This window comes from Mixophyes fleayi, chromosome 9 (assembly GCF_038048845.1).
Source record: "Mixophyes fleayi isolate aMixFle1 chromosome 9, aMixFle1.hap1, whole genome shotgun sequence".
NCBI classification, from domain to species: domain Eukaryota; kingdom Metazoa; phylum Chordata; class Amphibia; order Anura; family Limnodynastidae; genus Mixophyes; species Mixophyes fleayi.
In genome coordinates, this window is record NC_134410.1 from 111,047,152 (window position 1) to 111,063,507 (window position 16,356).

The window sequence follows — 16,356 nt, forward strand, 5'->3', positions numbered from 1 at the left end:
TGTTCATACCACACAACTATCCCAATTTAGTTGGAAAAGCTAATTTTTTTGGGGGTGTAGCCTACTGTCAACAATTAACATGGTTGTCCCTTCTCCCGGAAAGTTGGAAGATATATTTCTGCTGACTATGGTGAGCGAGTGGAGAAGACTACTGCCCCTGGTGGCCACTGTGCAGCACCTCCTAGCATTCACCACTCGGCTGCTATCAGTATTACCAGTTTTTGACAGCAGGGCAGTAAAGGCAGAGACGGGTGGTTAAACTATTGTGTATACAAATGCTAATAAGGAAGACTTTTTTGCAATTTTGATTTTAGATAAAGCTTGACAGACTTTTTACATGTCCATTAGTGAGGGCTTCTAACTTACTCTCTCTAGACTTTTGCCATTTAAATACTGAGTTCCCATTACATTCTTGGAACATCTAAACACATTACATTTTTAATGCTTAAATTGCTCATAAAAATATTGATAAGAAAACTCTTTCTTATGAACATAGCTACACACCCACTTTGTGCAGCACTTTCAGTAAAAGGGCAAAACCTTCAGATTGTGGGACAGGATATCTGAGGAGCGGAACAGGACTTCCAGTCTTTTTTGGGTCAAGTACAATTAAAAGCAATGATTTAGAAAGCCCAACAAAACCCAGAACACGTAGGAGAACAATAAACTAAAAAAAAAATAAAAAAAAATTGGAAACACAACTTTTCCTGTTAGAAGTGGAATTGGCAACAATACTGAGAGCCTCAACTTTTATAAGATCCTGTGAGCTGCAGGCAATTATTTGGCTTCGTAGCCAAACCTAGAAATGGGCAACTGATGGCTGTCCCATCAAACCCATAGTCCTTCCAGGATTCCCTTTCCAAGTTGTGAGATTTTTCCATTGCATAGCAAATTTCTTGACAGTAATTCACTTGAAGGCCAGTACGGTTTTATTCTTTTCTGAAAAAGCTGATAAAGAACTGAAGTTTGTGCTTAGCAACAAAACAAATGCAGATACAATGTCAAATATCAAGTTCTGTCACAGCAATGGTTTTACACACCTCCGAACATTCTAATTTGGGTAAAACGGGACATGGATTTATACAGAACAGTGAAAGAAAATATTTATTATAACATATAAAATTACCATTTGAACTTAAGCAAGTTGCTCGTATGATATCATCCACATGACCAAGATGTATTTACCTTCCATAACCATTATGTATTCCATAATAAGTACCTTTCAAAATGTATGGTACATTATTCAATATAATACACATATTGTAATAAAAAAAAAAAGAAGCCCCCAGAAATAAGGAAATAGCACATTGACACACAGACACACTTACACCCTCCCAACATGACCCACAATAAATGTGCTCACATGTAGCCTTTGCTGGCTGTTAGCTTCTCACATATCCTAGAGAAATAATCTGACAGCTCTGGGGTATTGTCATATGCAAACTACCTACAGGTCACATAAAATCGCAAATAGAGGTTTGAGAATTCCCAACAGGAGCTTGGTGTGGCTCACAGGAACTCTGAATCCTCCCATGGGTTGAACCTAGTGAGAAGAGTCTAAATTACTGTTAACTTTTGTTTGTCTCTAAAATATTATGCTCTACTCATGATGTAATCATGCATAAAATGATCCAGATGTGTGTTCTTTGCTGCAGATAAGGATGTCCAATGTCAATTTATGGCACAGGTCGTAAAAGCTAAAATGTCTTGAAATCCCTCTAAGTTTATATCAATAACATTAATAATATCCAATAAGAGACACCCTCACATTATTCGGGGTTCTGTGATATCTCATCAGAATTTCAACTAGATGACAGGAGTCTGAGCATCAGGACTGTTTGCATGAAAGGAAAAAAAAAAAAGGACACTGGAAAATGTAATTTTTCACCTATCATACTTACCGAATTCATGTCCGACTTGTAAAGGAGGTGAAATCAAATATCTAGAAGGTGGAGCTAACAAGATCTTTGTAGGACATTCTAATAAGTAGTTAAGCCAGTATGAAAAATCCATCAATAGAAATGTGTTTTGAAAACCTGGTCATTAAAAACTAATTTACATTTACAATGGCTTTCTGGTTTGGACAACACAGTGGCGGTGGGGTCTGTGGGCACCTGAAGAATGTTTAAAGCTAAAAGATTTTTTAAAAATTTTTGAGTCAATTTTATATTGAGAAGTTTTGCAGCAAATTCATGCTCCTGATTTGTGAATGTACAATTTTATGTTCTTTAATTCTTTATATTTTACAAGAAACTATTGTTCAATATCTTTGCTTGTCCTTTTTGCTAATTTATTGCAGCTTAAGTTACGATAGCTTTTCCATGTTAAACCAAATTAATAGTTTAATTTCAATGTGCCTTACAAATTCATGTGCAGACTTTACATGGTATTGTAATGCTACATCGCTAAAAGGACCAGGTGCTGATTTTTGTTAACTCTTTGCCACTCATACACACATCCTACAGGCTCAGGTGAGTGCACTTCTTTCGTAAGACCTGTCCCAAACCAGCACAGTATTCAGTGATGGTCAGTGAGTAGCCCACTGAAAATGACAAAGCTCCAGGTTATCAACACACTGAGGACTGTCAAGTGATTGGCAGCAACTACTGCCTTGGACAGAAGGGAGATAGTAAACTGTATAATTGGGGTCAGAATACACCACTTATACAGATATCAGTTACAAAAAGTCACATATCACAGTTTGATACACAAGGCTAAGGCGCCACAGACTGCAATGAGAAAGTGCCTAGTGTGGCCTACATGATCCAGTCACAATGCTTATTGGTTTGTGGTTCAATAGATTGAAATACAGAAAGAGAAGATAGAAGAAGATGGTACGAGGGTGAGAGTCTAGAGTTGTTACAAGATTTTTGCTTAAACAGATGGGCTTTCCGGGAATTCTTAAATGTTTTGGGAGGCTAATTAAAATTATTGCCGCAAGAGGTATTGGATTCCAGAGTATGTGCAGCACAAATTGAGTTGTGTAACCAGGAATGAGAAAATTAAGGAGGGTGAGAGGCGCTGTTTATGGCAAGAGCAGAAGGGTGGAGTTGGGATATTTTATATTGAATTCTGTAGACTACAGACGATATAGAGGCTCTCTAGGAACAAAGGACAGTTCTGAAATCCCAAGGAGCTTGTTAGTTTTCCAACAGAGGTGGTATTAGATAGAGATCGGAAAGGGCCTAGTGTGGAGCCTTGTGGTACTCCATCTGATAAAGGAAGTGGATCTAGATAACTGTACATCGAAAAACAGTTTGATAAGTACAATTTGAACCAGGATAGGAAAGTGTCTTTAGGAACTAGGGAATGCAATGTATGTGAACTAAGTGGTCAACAGGAAGTTGTCAAGATGATTTATAAGCGAGTAGTGGCAGTGAACAAATTAACCACCTTAGTCTGTGCAGTCTCTGTGGACTATCTGGAAAGAAAGTCTGACTGAAGAGGATCCAATAGTGAAGGAATTGCTGGAATTTCATTGAATTACAGAGCAGAGAAAATAGGAGGCATGGTCTGCTTCCAGGCCAGAAGGTTGAGGTTGTTTGAGAGAAAAAGGTCATGGTTAGGTTAGTTTGAAAGGGACAGGACACAGATATGTTTGAGGTTTGCTAAATTTCTGTTGTATGTAGAATTAGAATCCTGGAGGATTTGGTGATAGGAGTAGAAGGTTCAAGAGAGAGAGACAACTTCGCTCTGATTGGACGCTTTAAAAAGTCTTTGTGCCAACAGGTTAAGTATATTGCAGTCAACAAAGATAGCAAAGAAGTTCACGAGTGTTAATTAGAGGGGAGTGGAGTAGTGAGGAGGCAGATTTGAAAAAGGGTTGTAATGCAGGGAGGGTGAAGAATGCAGTAATTCTAAAGATAATGCAATAGATGGATAGTGTTGGCGTTGTAGGAGTTTTAAGAATGAGTGGCAAAGGCAAAAATTAAGGGAAAAAAAGTCACATTTTCCAGGGCAATAAGGTGAATACAGTTTCTGGGTGTAGCATGTGTATAATATTAACACAAATAACTTCTGTCTCTAAGTTGTTGATAGTTTTTACCTGAGTAATATAGAGTTTTGAGGATATTTTATGGGAAGTGCTGCGACTTTTGCCAAGACCACAGCAACAATATTACTCATTGGCTACAGCAACCCAAGTAATACAATATATACATATGTGGTACCCGATACCGATGTAGATAAGAGGATAGTTAAAAATGGTGTGACATTGTGGTTAATTCTGCTGCAGTTATCATTTCTGCTAACACCCCAGTTGATAACGCCAGCTATTTCATCACTGCATCTATTCTACCCTAAGGATTCAGGGTTAAAATCTCGTATCGTAACTTTCAAAAATGCTGTTGACGATTATCTTCGTTCGTGGATATGGTCGAGTTAGCGTCAAGAGCTCCTGTAAGATTTAATCTTGGACAAACGAATCCAAAACCGATGGGACAATACCTCAAAGGTCACCTACATCTAAAAGCAGGAAAGAATACATTGACTTTTCTGGCCCTGTAACAGGTCTTGTAGATTTTCAAATGGGTAGAAAATGACATCTGGTCTGTCGACAGCTTTTCATCCTGGCATACAGACTAGCAGTGGAAAAGGTATTCGGGAGTCAGTCTTCCACCAAAAGGACTCAAATCAATTGTTGGATGTGGCTCTACTTTTCCAGGATGCTCAAGTGGCCCCATGCAGCACACTAGTTGTTCCATGGAATATTCACAGGGTGTGTTTCCTCCATTATCCCTTCAACGTCTCTTGTGGAAAATGTGACAAGAACCAGTCCACATGATTCTCATTTTCCAGATCCACAAATGCTGGAATACCTCACTGTAGAATCAATTCTACTTAGAGGCTCTGTCAACGTTAGGATCTACTCTCGCAAGTGCAGTTAGTTTATCAGAATCATCAGGTGTTGATCATAACTCCACAATGCTTGAAGACACTTTCCTAAGAAAGGGGATTCTCTTCAGCTTTGGTGGGCACATTAATTAAGGATTAACAACCTTCCAGTAGAAGGGTAGATTATTGGATCCCAAAGACATTCATTGGCCTTGAACTAAAATTGGTCTTTATCCTTGTTCAAATGTACAATTACATAAAATCATACTTGCCAACTCTCCCAGGAATGCCCGGGAGACTCCCGAATTCTGGGTAGGTCTCCCAGGAGAGTTGACAACTCTCCCGCATTTGAAGCTTCCACGATGCGATTCGCATCATTTTGGCCCGCCGCCAGTGTAAAAATGACGCGTTTGCGTCATTACGTCACAGGGGGCAGGGCAAAATGATGCGATTCACGGAGCCCTGCCTCCTCACTCCCACATCTACACCAAGACTCCCGGAGGCCAATCGTTAAAGGTTGGCAACTATGCATAAAATTCTAAACTTCCTTCTGTTGGCAATAAAAATAGCTCTGTCCCAGTTGCTCAATTCACAACTTGCAGCAAAATTCTGTTGTGGGTTTTTTATTATTATTATTTTTTTTTATGATCATATACTACACTATGACACAAATTTTATCAGCACTGCACAAGCCACCATTTAAACCCCTGGTTTCAAAGAGCTTACCGTAACTTTTCATCTGGTTTCCATTTGGTTGGACATTATTTCTATTAGCAGAGTATCAGCTGTTTCTTACCAAAGGTGGTTTAAGAACAGACTTGTTCCTTCTTTGTCATAATTTACATAACCCTAAAGGAGAAACATTTGTATAGGTTGGATATAGTAAGGGTTGTGCAATATTGTTTTGTGCATTGCCTGGATAGCATAGTAATTCTTCCTTTATAACAGAATAAGGGCAATGCTGCATCGAATACTACTGTACCATGTTGGACTGTGAAGACTATCATTCAGTCCTATCTAATTAAAAATCTGCCTGACCTGCTTCAGTCTCAGGCCCTTTGATGATGGCAGTAATGGTTCTATGGGCCTGCTGTGACAAAGTGACAGTACTCCAGATATATAAGGCAGCCATATGATTATTATTGCTTACCTTTGCAAATGTATTTGCTTTCAGAGAAACACTTCCGAAGCCTCCCCTATCACTTCTCATAAGGCTAGATGCACTAGTGGCACTCTCCTCCTATTACTGAATGTTGTGAATAGGTGCAGGCAAATCAGTTTATTTCTAGTGTTTCAGGAATTAAAATATTTGACATTGTAGAGAACCTTGTAATTTACATTGTTGCAAGCTACTGCCCTTTGGCATCGGCCAATTTAGGGGTCATACTATGTCCTTGAATAAACTGACTGGCAGTCTTATGCATTAGGAGAATTAAGACCCTCTTCTACATCATCAAAAAAACCCCCTTAAAACATGTTAAATTCTGATAACTACCGCAAATACTCACACCCACACAGTATGTGTTTTTTTTATTATAAAGTAACTTGAATTATAGGTTTGGTGGTCTTTAATAGAGTCGAATACATCTTTTTATAATCTTTAAGTACTCTGACATGGTATTTGTGCAATAAACAAACATAGAAACATTTAATAATGACAGTTTAATGATTTCTTTCTTTTTTTTTTTTAATGCAAACTTTACAAGACCCTCCTGTAGTTAAACAATTACAATTCCAGTGATGGAATGTTAGTATTCTAAAATACCCCCAAAAAGTGCATGCTGCGTCTCTAAACTTAAGTATATTGCAGTAAAAGACCAACTTTCAAAAATAAACACAGTACTTGTAATAAGAATATATATATATATATATATTATGTATAAAACACAAACCACTGGTAGATTTAAAGCAGGGATCTGTTCAGATTCATTAGAAATAATACAAAAAGGCAAAAAGAGAGAGAGCCAGAGCTGCCATTTCGACAGAACTGAAATGCTGTTTTAGCTCTGGCTCTTTAAACGTTGCAATGTTCACTGCTTTTTGGTACTCAGCAGTAAAGGAATGAAGGGAAATTAGAAGGGCATACATTCTGAACAAATCCCTGGGGAGCCAAAAATTATTCACAGTTTGGAAATGACAAGAACAAAATTGTGTACATAAATATCGTTCGGAGATCAGCAGGTAAATCAAAAGTGTAAAATTCACAACCAGCATTTCTCATGGATGAAACACTACATCGACTCATGCAGCGTTTCTGGTTAGAAAGAAAGAAAGAAACAAACAAACAAACAAACAAACAAACAAAAAAAATCACTGATGGAAAAAGTGGTATAAAGCGTTATGTTCTCCAGTACTTAAATTGTACTAATGTCTTCGATGTGAAGGCCTCAACATTAAAACAAAGCTTGGTTGCGGATGCTGGTAGAGGCAAAACATTTTACCTATATAAAAGGAAATTAATCATTTTGATCAGAAACCACCAATGTGCTCATGTGACGAGGTAAAGACGTTTCTTATGAATTTGACAACACAGAGTTATCACCATTCTTGGTCTATGGGAACCGTCAGTTGCGAATACTCCTCATATAGAACCACTTCTTTCTACCACATAAAAAAAAATAAAAAAATAAAAAATAAAAAAAGTCACAGCTCACTTAACGAAAATAAATATAAAGCACCGGTTTACTATTCTCACAAATTTAACCACTGATGTAAGTTTTTTTGTCTGTTTTTTTTTGCTTTTTAAAGGCATCTTGCATTTATGAGAACATGACAGCAATGTGGTTTGCTCACATCTCTTCAATTAAATGAAAAGCGAGATGGAAGAGCTTGAGATATTTACATTACATTCCACAATGCTACATTCACCTTAGAACACGTTTATAAGTCAACTGCCGAGTAAACAAACAGCAGGTATGTTTACAAGGACGTTACTGGCTGCGTGACAGCAAATCTTCCATGTGTCACAGTAAGGTAGAAAATATAGCACAGCCAGCAGACTATCATCGCCACAAAACCCCAGTATAATATCGCAAGCTGCTTCAGCAGCAAACAAAAGATACACATACTCTAAGTAGACTTCCAAAGAAAACTCCTTGCTGCAATACTTTCTGTGCCTCAGAAAATAATTGACAATCACGTTTCCCTGTCTGTCGCAATCAGTCATAGCTTAAACGTCCCGAAACAAAGGGCTATCCTGCTTCCCAGGATGTTTTATTGATTTTTAAACTGGTGAACTAAATGCACATTTTAAGACTGAGACACATACCAAATCATTTCACAGGAGATTCTGGTGAACACTGGACCCAAATACTAAGCTGCATTAGTAAAACTAAGGAGTAGAGCCTAACTGATAATAAATACGTCACTTTAGCTCTTGGAAGCTCTTCAGGAATTTAGCTCTACAAACTTGTCCTGTTCAGCAAAATTTCAGGAAATCAGAATAAGGATTCACCTGGCTAGTTAAATTCAAATCCTGCTTTCAAAAAATAAAAAAAAAAAACACATTAAAGAAGGAATTGTGTAAATTTGGACACCTCCATTGTCCTACTCCCCCCCAACCCTTCCCCCTCACAGTAAAGCTCGCATAACCCAATGCCATGGACCATATCACTCTGTAGCCCACAGCTCAGGAGGTCTCCGATCTTTCCAGGCTCTCTCAATAAAGCTGAACAGAAGCGCTCTATTTAACAGGACTGAACAGTCTGAGGCAGGTACATTGAAAGACGCGAGCGCTTTGTCAGAAACTGGTAACCCCTTCACAATATTTTGTCAATTCCCACGTAAGATCCTGGTGCAGCCCATTTTAATTAAAATTAGCTAATTCAGGATGTTTAGATGTTTTAATCTATTGACATTCCATATATTTGCAACACTTTAATATTCACCGACAGCAAAGGGCATTATGGCACGTTCACATATTAACATGGCTCCTACATACTAAAACAACCGACACGTAAACTTTTGCCTACCAGATTGGGAGGTGAAACTAATTTAGAAGGAAGAAAAAAAAAAAAATCGTCAGATCTCAGCGTGAGACGTTACAGTACAAATCCACTAAAAGTCATCATTTGTGCCCAACCTTGGCAATATACAGCTGCCAACCAAAAACACAATTACATTACGATTCACAGCCATTAATTTGTGCAAGGACTAATTTGAGAGGAAAATATCATTAAAAAAGTATTTTAAAGCAAACTGTTTTTTCCCCTTTGGATTGTAACTAAGTAATAAGTAAGCAAGATCAAGAAAAAAAATACCTATATTTCAGGGAGAAAATAAAAATAAGACGATACATTAGATCAAACATTACCACTCTTTGCTGATACACAGGTCCCATGATTCCTGGGCAGACAAGACTATTATGGGAGATAATGTTCACCCAAAACACTAAATAGGTCTCTATGTAAAATGATAAAAAACAAAAACACGACGTGTAGATACTCCCAGGCAACATCTTGTAAGCACAACATAAAACCCCAGTGTATACTCAAAGCTTATCTGAAACATGGGAATATCCCACTCGATCAGACGGAAAGCTGCACGTCAGTGTAAAATGCACTAGAACGCAATTCCTAGAAATAAACGCTTCTGATGGGTTTATTTATGGAAGTAATTAAAGCACAAAGAGCTATCCTCATGACATTGTCTACAGATATCATCTTCACCTGCGGCAGTTACTCTGGTCAGGTTTAACAAAGACCATTGAGGAAGCCATTGTGTCGTTGTGTTTTGTGGTCTAGTTTACCAGTCAGAGGAAGAGCAGAGAGGAAGGCAAATGATAAAGGAAGACCCCCTCTGATACATAACTCATCAATGTGCACTTCCTGTGTAAGATGGGCACTACAAAACGAGGTAGATTTAAAAAAAAAAAAAAGAATATAGTCAGCAGAATAAAACATTGAAATAATACATTCTACCAAACTGTGTTCGAATACACAGTGCAAGAGGATAATTAAAAGATAAATTTAAACATACAAATGCAAATAAAAATTAAAGAAATTTAGTCTTGGAAAGTGTATATAAAGACTAACTGTCCTAACCTTCAAGAAAAGTGTATATCGACTACTCCAATCTCAAATATCCTGCTAATTTCAAATGATGGAAAATGAAGTTTAATAAGACAAGATCTGATTTTGATCTGCTTGCAGTGTATCCGTTTTACGAAGATACTAACATTGAACATGCTACGTCACACTTATTGCTCATCAACTTCTTGTATTTAATGTTGTGACCAAGAACTCTGAAGAAGCCTCAGTGCTTAGCACAATAACATGCACTGTCTAAACAGACTCACTATGGTGTAGTATAGAGGCATTCAGAGATTTCTACTATACAATCCTGGCACTTACACTGAGGACTCCATTATACACGACCAACCAAATTATTTTGCACATTAAATGTGAAAAAAACAACCTGTTATGTTCTGAATTCAGATCTTAAAAAACACATTTGTTGTTGTTCAATTATTATGTTCCCATTAACGGTTTGAAATGCAGGATTGTAATGATTTAATGGTTTAATGATGTTTTATATTCCATGTTGCAAAGTTGTCTCGTGTGTATTCTGATATAGCCCTCATTAAAAAAAGGGGGTGGGAGGAGGGTCGAAAATGGAAACCATAAAAACTATTCAAGTATAAAACTTATCTACAACAAGTTTAACTTAAAATGTCTTAGCCTGTACATTGTGGTCTGAAGCGCAGCTATAGGCAAAGCTGGCAGATCATCAAATTGAGAAATGGCAAAATGTAAAATATCCCCCCCAAGGCACAGCACGAGTCTGCAGGCAAAGCGGAAGCAGCGGCAGCTGTGCGAAAAAGACGGAAGCTAGAAGGCCTCTTTATTAAAAAGGTATTCGGGGGTAATGCATGCAGGTGAAGCGCTGGAGAAGCCATAGCAATTGTACTCCATTACAAGGCTTAACAATAGCTGAACAAGACAGGTATCCCTGCTTTGGAGCCAACACAGCTAAGTCACTGATGAAAGGCAATGTGCAACATAAACCAGACAGCTGCTCGCCAGTGCAGAGAAAGTTACCAACTTCATTTTTTCACTACAGCATAAATAGTTCACATTTTATTCTTGAGCGTGTGAAGTGTGCCACTGCTTTGGGGCTTTGGAGAATTTGAGTGACCTCACATGCTACTAAACAGGAAAAACAAAAAAATAAAGGCAGAATAGTGCATCACCAGTAAGAGTCCATAAAACGAAGAAGAGAAGGTAGATTTCTGGGGAGGTTTTTGTTCACTCCGCTAACTAAAACCTAGGACAAAGTAGAAGAAGAAGCCACAAGGTAGTTTTATGGCAAAAGGGTGACCGTACATGGTTGTGCTGTGTAGCCCTGTACAAAGTTTGGAGTGGTGCTTGGAGAAGACAGCCACACTTGAAATTATACCCATACCTTTCATGGAGCGCTTTACTTGGCTGCAGTTTATTTTGTAGGCTGGGACACATTCATTAGCCTGTATGGCACCAGGAATTCCCTCAAATATTTGTATTTTCAATGTTAAATGTAAAAAGTGAAATCACATTGCAAAGTGACAAGGTGTATCAATTTCGGGTATGTTTATACCCCATTTACACAACACAGCACATAGAAAAAAATATATATCCACAGCGAGAGAGGAAACAACAGCACATCCTTTGTATCACACAACCAGCTCTTCATCGAGAGCTGAAACCACCAAAGAAACAGAACGGGAAGATCCCAGAGAACAGTCTATCGTCCGGTACGGGCATCATTTAGGGGACGATGGGATTGTAGCAGCTTTCTGAGCTGTAGCATTGGGAAAGCCTTGCATTCCAATCCCAGGCTGATATCCTGCAAGATGCTGTGCAGGTAGGCCTGGTGACTGGGCAGACCATTGTACTGGGTAACCAGTGCTGCCCATTGCATTGAATTGGCAGGCATGCGATACTGGATACGACTGAATTCCTCCGGATGCAAAATTGGGGAGTACAAGGGATGGAGAGATAGCAGCTGGAACAGTCCCATGGATCTGAGAGAGTGTGGGGACCCAAGTGGATTGGAAGCCTGAGGTGGCTGTTGAAGTCTAAAAAAAAAAAAAAAAAGTTAATACATTTAAAAATGTAATTCCTTTCCCAATCCAACCCAACTGAAATGTATCCGGTCACAGGTATAAACATTATTGGTTTGAGCAAATGACATTCTGTGCTAGCCAGCACTGAAGTGTATATAGCAATTTGCTAGCCCATATATATATATATTTTTTTTTTTATAAAGAAAATGCTATTTAACAGAAGGGTTAATGTTGAGATTTTCTAAAAAGATATATATATATATATATATATATATATATACACACACAGGTAGCTATGCACAGAGAGCCTTGTTTCTTTACTGTATATGCATTTATCACTGTTATTATGAGCCTGGTGTCCATAACAATAATGACAAACTGTTACGCTGCAAGTGCAAATCTTTCAGCACGTATGCAAGATTTTGTTCCTTTTTAATTTATTGAATATTCTTATAATTCCAAAATATCTGAAATTATGTTTGACAGGATGATTTAAAAAAATAAATCGATTTATATTTAAACTGAGAACAAACTTGTAACAAGACTTTAATGGGGTGATTCAATTAGGTGTGAATTGCCTGGAATGTTATTTCTCTGCGTGTAATGGTGGGAGAACTATTCTATTATGGGGTCCATGCAACTGAAAATAGGATTTGATTTCACACATTCTTGGTGTGTCCAAGAATGAGAACACTACATATAATACAAGCCTGCTTCACATGACAGCTTCCTATTGTTCAGGAAACTACCCTCCATGAGACCTCAATCGTCCACTGTCTCCATTTGAACCTTTTTATATAGATAATTTGAATCTTCTGTCCTGGGCAATTATATTTCTGCTTGCAACCAGTTTGGCCAAGTGTACGAGTTGAGTGACTTGATTTAAGCCTCCATGAATTATTCCTGTTTCACAAGGAAAAGACAGCTCTATGAATAGTACCCTCAAATTTCTCCTGAAGGTGGTCTTGTGACTTAGACAAGACATTGGTATACATTCATCTTGTCCACCTGCGCATCCATTGAGGGTGTAGTTTGGGAGCAGATAATTTCAAGTACACCAGTATAAGGATAGTAATTAATTTCATGTTTGGGGATTGCCCTTGATACACAGCAAAAAATAGCACTGACTTTTGAAAAAGATTCTTATACTCTGTTACATTCTTTTATTGTAGGCGAGTACAAAGTGCACTTTGCTGTTGTTTTGTGAGGCCTCCTTTGTCACTAGTATCCTCACATTTGTGTTTCCCTCTGACTCTCCCCCTTCTAGGCTTTGCTAAGTAAAAACTCTAGTAGGCAGGTGGCTTATCCAGCAACTAGGGGTGACACCTTTAACCTACACCTTTGCTACAACTGTCAGTACATGACTTTTAGAGATGGGCCAACAAATGCATTTAGAAGTTAATCTAGTCGACCCACCTTTGTTTATGAGGCGATCCGATAAATTCACTACTGTCAAATTTATAATGGTGTTTACAAGGCAATTTAAAAACAGCCAGGAAAAACTTTTGGGTGTGTAGTTCATTCACACACACCCAAGGACAAAAATTTAAACTTGAATTCAATTTCGTGCCCTCCTCACCTCATGAACCCGATTCCAACTGTCTGGTTCTGGGCGGTTCTGGTTCTGTTTGATCTGATTGAGGCTTGGTTTTAGATGCAAGTTGCCTGCATTCTCCTTCGCCCAGTCATCTACCAGCTTATGCAGATCATCTGTGAACATGCTCTTCTTCCCAGACACCGAGTGCTGGCAGGCATCAGAGTTACTCTCACTGCATTGGTGATCTTGATAGTGAACACAAAAAGTACTGGATGACAAATCTGAGCTTATATCATTATTTTACAATGCAAAACAACAAAGTAGGCATGTATGAATACCTAGCCCCAGCAGTTATCAGGAAATAGATAGATTCTAACACTTCAAATAATTCCACTTAAAAGAATGACATGATGAGATTCCTGTGAAAAAATTTTCATAAAAATATTTGACATCATGGTTTAAAATTTCATTATCAGCTATTTATTTAGCGCCAATAATTCTGCAGCGCTGTATAGAGAACTCATGCACATCAGTCCCTGCCCCATTGGATTCTAGTCTAAATTCCCTAACACACACACAGACAGAGAGACTAGGGTCAATTTAATAGTCGCCAATTAACCTACCAGTATGTTTTTGGAGAATGGGAGGAAACTGGAGCACCCGGAGGAAACCCACGCAAACACTGGATGAACATACAAACTCCACACAGATAAGGCCATGGTCAGAAACAGAACTCATGACCTCAGTGCTGCGAGGCATAAGTGTTAACCACTGAGCCACCGTGCTGCCCAATATTTGGAGGATATAGACCCAAAAATATTGAATATTGAACCAAAGTCATGGCTTTGAAACAACTATATAATTATGGAGGGGTGGAGGACTCTGTAAAAACAGAGTATCAAACAGGATATAATGCATTGTGTTAAGCCTTCAACTTGTCCAGCCAGGGGTTATCAGCCAGTAGTTTATTTATTAACAGTTATTTAAATAGCACCTACATATTATGCAGCGCTTTACACAGAATATTAATAATTCACATGAGTCCCTGCCTCAGTGGAGCCTAGGATCTATATTCCCTACTACACAGACAAATTAATTTAGTTAGACGCCAATTAACCTACCATGAGTGATGTATTTGGAGTGTGGGAGGAAATTCACGCAAATATGGGGAGAACATACAAACTCCACACAGACAGGGCCCTGTTTAGGATAGAACCCATGACCTCATTGCTGTGAGACAGCAATGATTGACCACAGTGACACCCTCCTCTGAGGGGATTATAATTTAATTTTTATCCAGTGAGAAACACGTAAATATTGCATAACTTAATATAAAATCAAGCATCTTACATTGCTTTATTATGCAATGACAATTTATTTCAAAGCTGTACCCGACACCAATGAAGCAAAGTACCCACTAAACTTATAGCGGACTTATCCAAAAAAGAACTCCTAAGAATATTAATAAACATACACAAAGGTGCAGGAGGCTATTAGATCGAAAAAGATATCAGACATAAGGGTTTGGGAATTGGAGAACCAGACATCCTAACAGTTAATCAAAAACACTGCAGAGCCCGATTGTTAAAACAATAGTTTGTAATCTGAAAAATACTACAAAAAAAACAACAAAATCCTTCCATGTTATGGCCACATACAATAAAGAATATTATAACATGCATTTTCTCTATCAGATTGACTTGGGTTATAGGTTTATTGGCCGTTTTATTGAAACAAACAGCAATGTACCTGAATGTCCAATCCCGTTGTCCATGTGGGCCAGAGACTGTGGTCTGCTCCGCTGCTTACTTTTTAGAGACCGGGGTCGACGTGGGGACATAGGTTGAGAAGAGGCATCACAGGACTGTGCTTTGCTCTCTCGCAAAGAATGCAAACGTGCATAGACAACCTGTAGCTCTCTGTTCTGCTGGGCCTGTAACGTTACCACCTCCTGAATGTGCCTGCAGAGTGCATAAACAGACAACGTATTCATTAAAAGGCAAATCACCCCTTGTTCATATAGTTCAGCTAAGAGACAATTGCCGATAGGTTTGCCTACATATATACACAGGGAGTTGCAAGGATATAATAGTTTTCTCCTAACTTAATTACAGACTCAGAGTTATGTTATCCTGATAACAGATATGGCAAAAGGCCTGATGGAGAAGAACAAAGTAGATCAGAAAACAAATGGACATTGACACTACCTCCCCTTGTAGCCCTTAGCAGCCACGTACTGCATAAGACAAACACCATCACTCAATATACTATAGAGAATGTATACAGCAACACTAAGTTAATGTTTTACAGATCTGATTCACGAAAGCCTACATACCCACTACCTAGTTGAATACGCCGAATCTGCAGAAGCATCCTGAATGGTTTATAAACATGATTGTTGGTTTAGATGGATCAAGACTCTCCTAGGCAGACATAGTGGATCCAGTAACATTCATATTTCCTGAAACCCAATAACCTCAAAATATATCAAGTACAGTTTATGTAGAGGTTACGGCTTTCACTGAAATAATGACAACTGAGTCTTCTAAGGCTAATTAAAGAGCAAGTAAAAACACCACTTTCATAAAAAGTCATAGGAATGTATGCTGTCTGAGGCTCAGGTAGTGATTCCCTTATGCTAAATATGAACATTAAAAAGTTTCAAAACAAAGCTCTTGACCTAAAATAAAAAAAAATCAGAATGTGGAGAGGAACAAGAACTCGACAAGTAACCTTTTAGAACCGCAAAATATAGAAATTGTTCACGTTCTACAATACACCTTCACTCTAAAATGTCCCAGTAATCTCTGTACAAAAAAAAATCTCTTGGCTACCATTTTTTTAATTTGTTAGGCAGTTGTATCTGCTCATTGAGGGAGCCTTCAACAAGGATGAACCAACAAATTAAGCAGTGTGAAATAACAGCTTATCAAAGGTCAAACTG

The 16,356-nt window shown here is 38.2% G+C and overlaps 1 protein-coding gene across 3 annotated transcripts in view; it reads right to left on the reverse strand.

Annotated features, from left to right (window-relative positions):
- Positions 1 to 6,502: 6,502 nt before the first annotated feature.
- WNK3 (WNK lysine deficient protein kinase 3) overlaps positions 6,503 to 16,356 on the reverse strand; it is a 98,458-nt gene continuing 88,604 nt past the window's right edge. For all 3 annotated transcript variants that reach the window (XM_075184922.1, XM_075184921.1, XM_075184920.1), the window contains exons 22-24: positions 15,162 to 15,373; positions 13,455 to 13,657; positions 6,503 to 11,887 (exon numbers count right to left, since the gene is read on the reverse strand). In XM_075184922.1, coding sequence (XP_075041023.1) covers positions 11,573 to 11,887; positions 13,455 to 13,657; positions 15,162 to 15,373 — 730 coding nt within the window. In that variant the 3' untranslated portion in view covers positions 6,503 to 11,572. The remainder of the gene's footprint in view (positions 11,888 to 13,454; positions 13,658 to 15,161; positions 15,374 to 16,356) is intronic.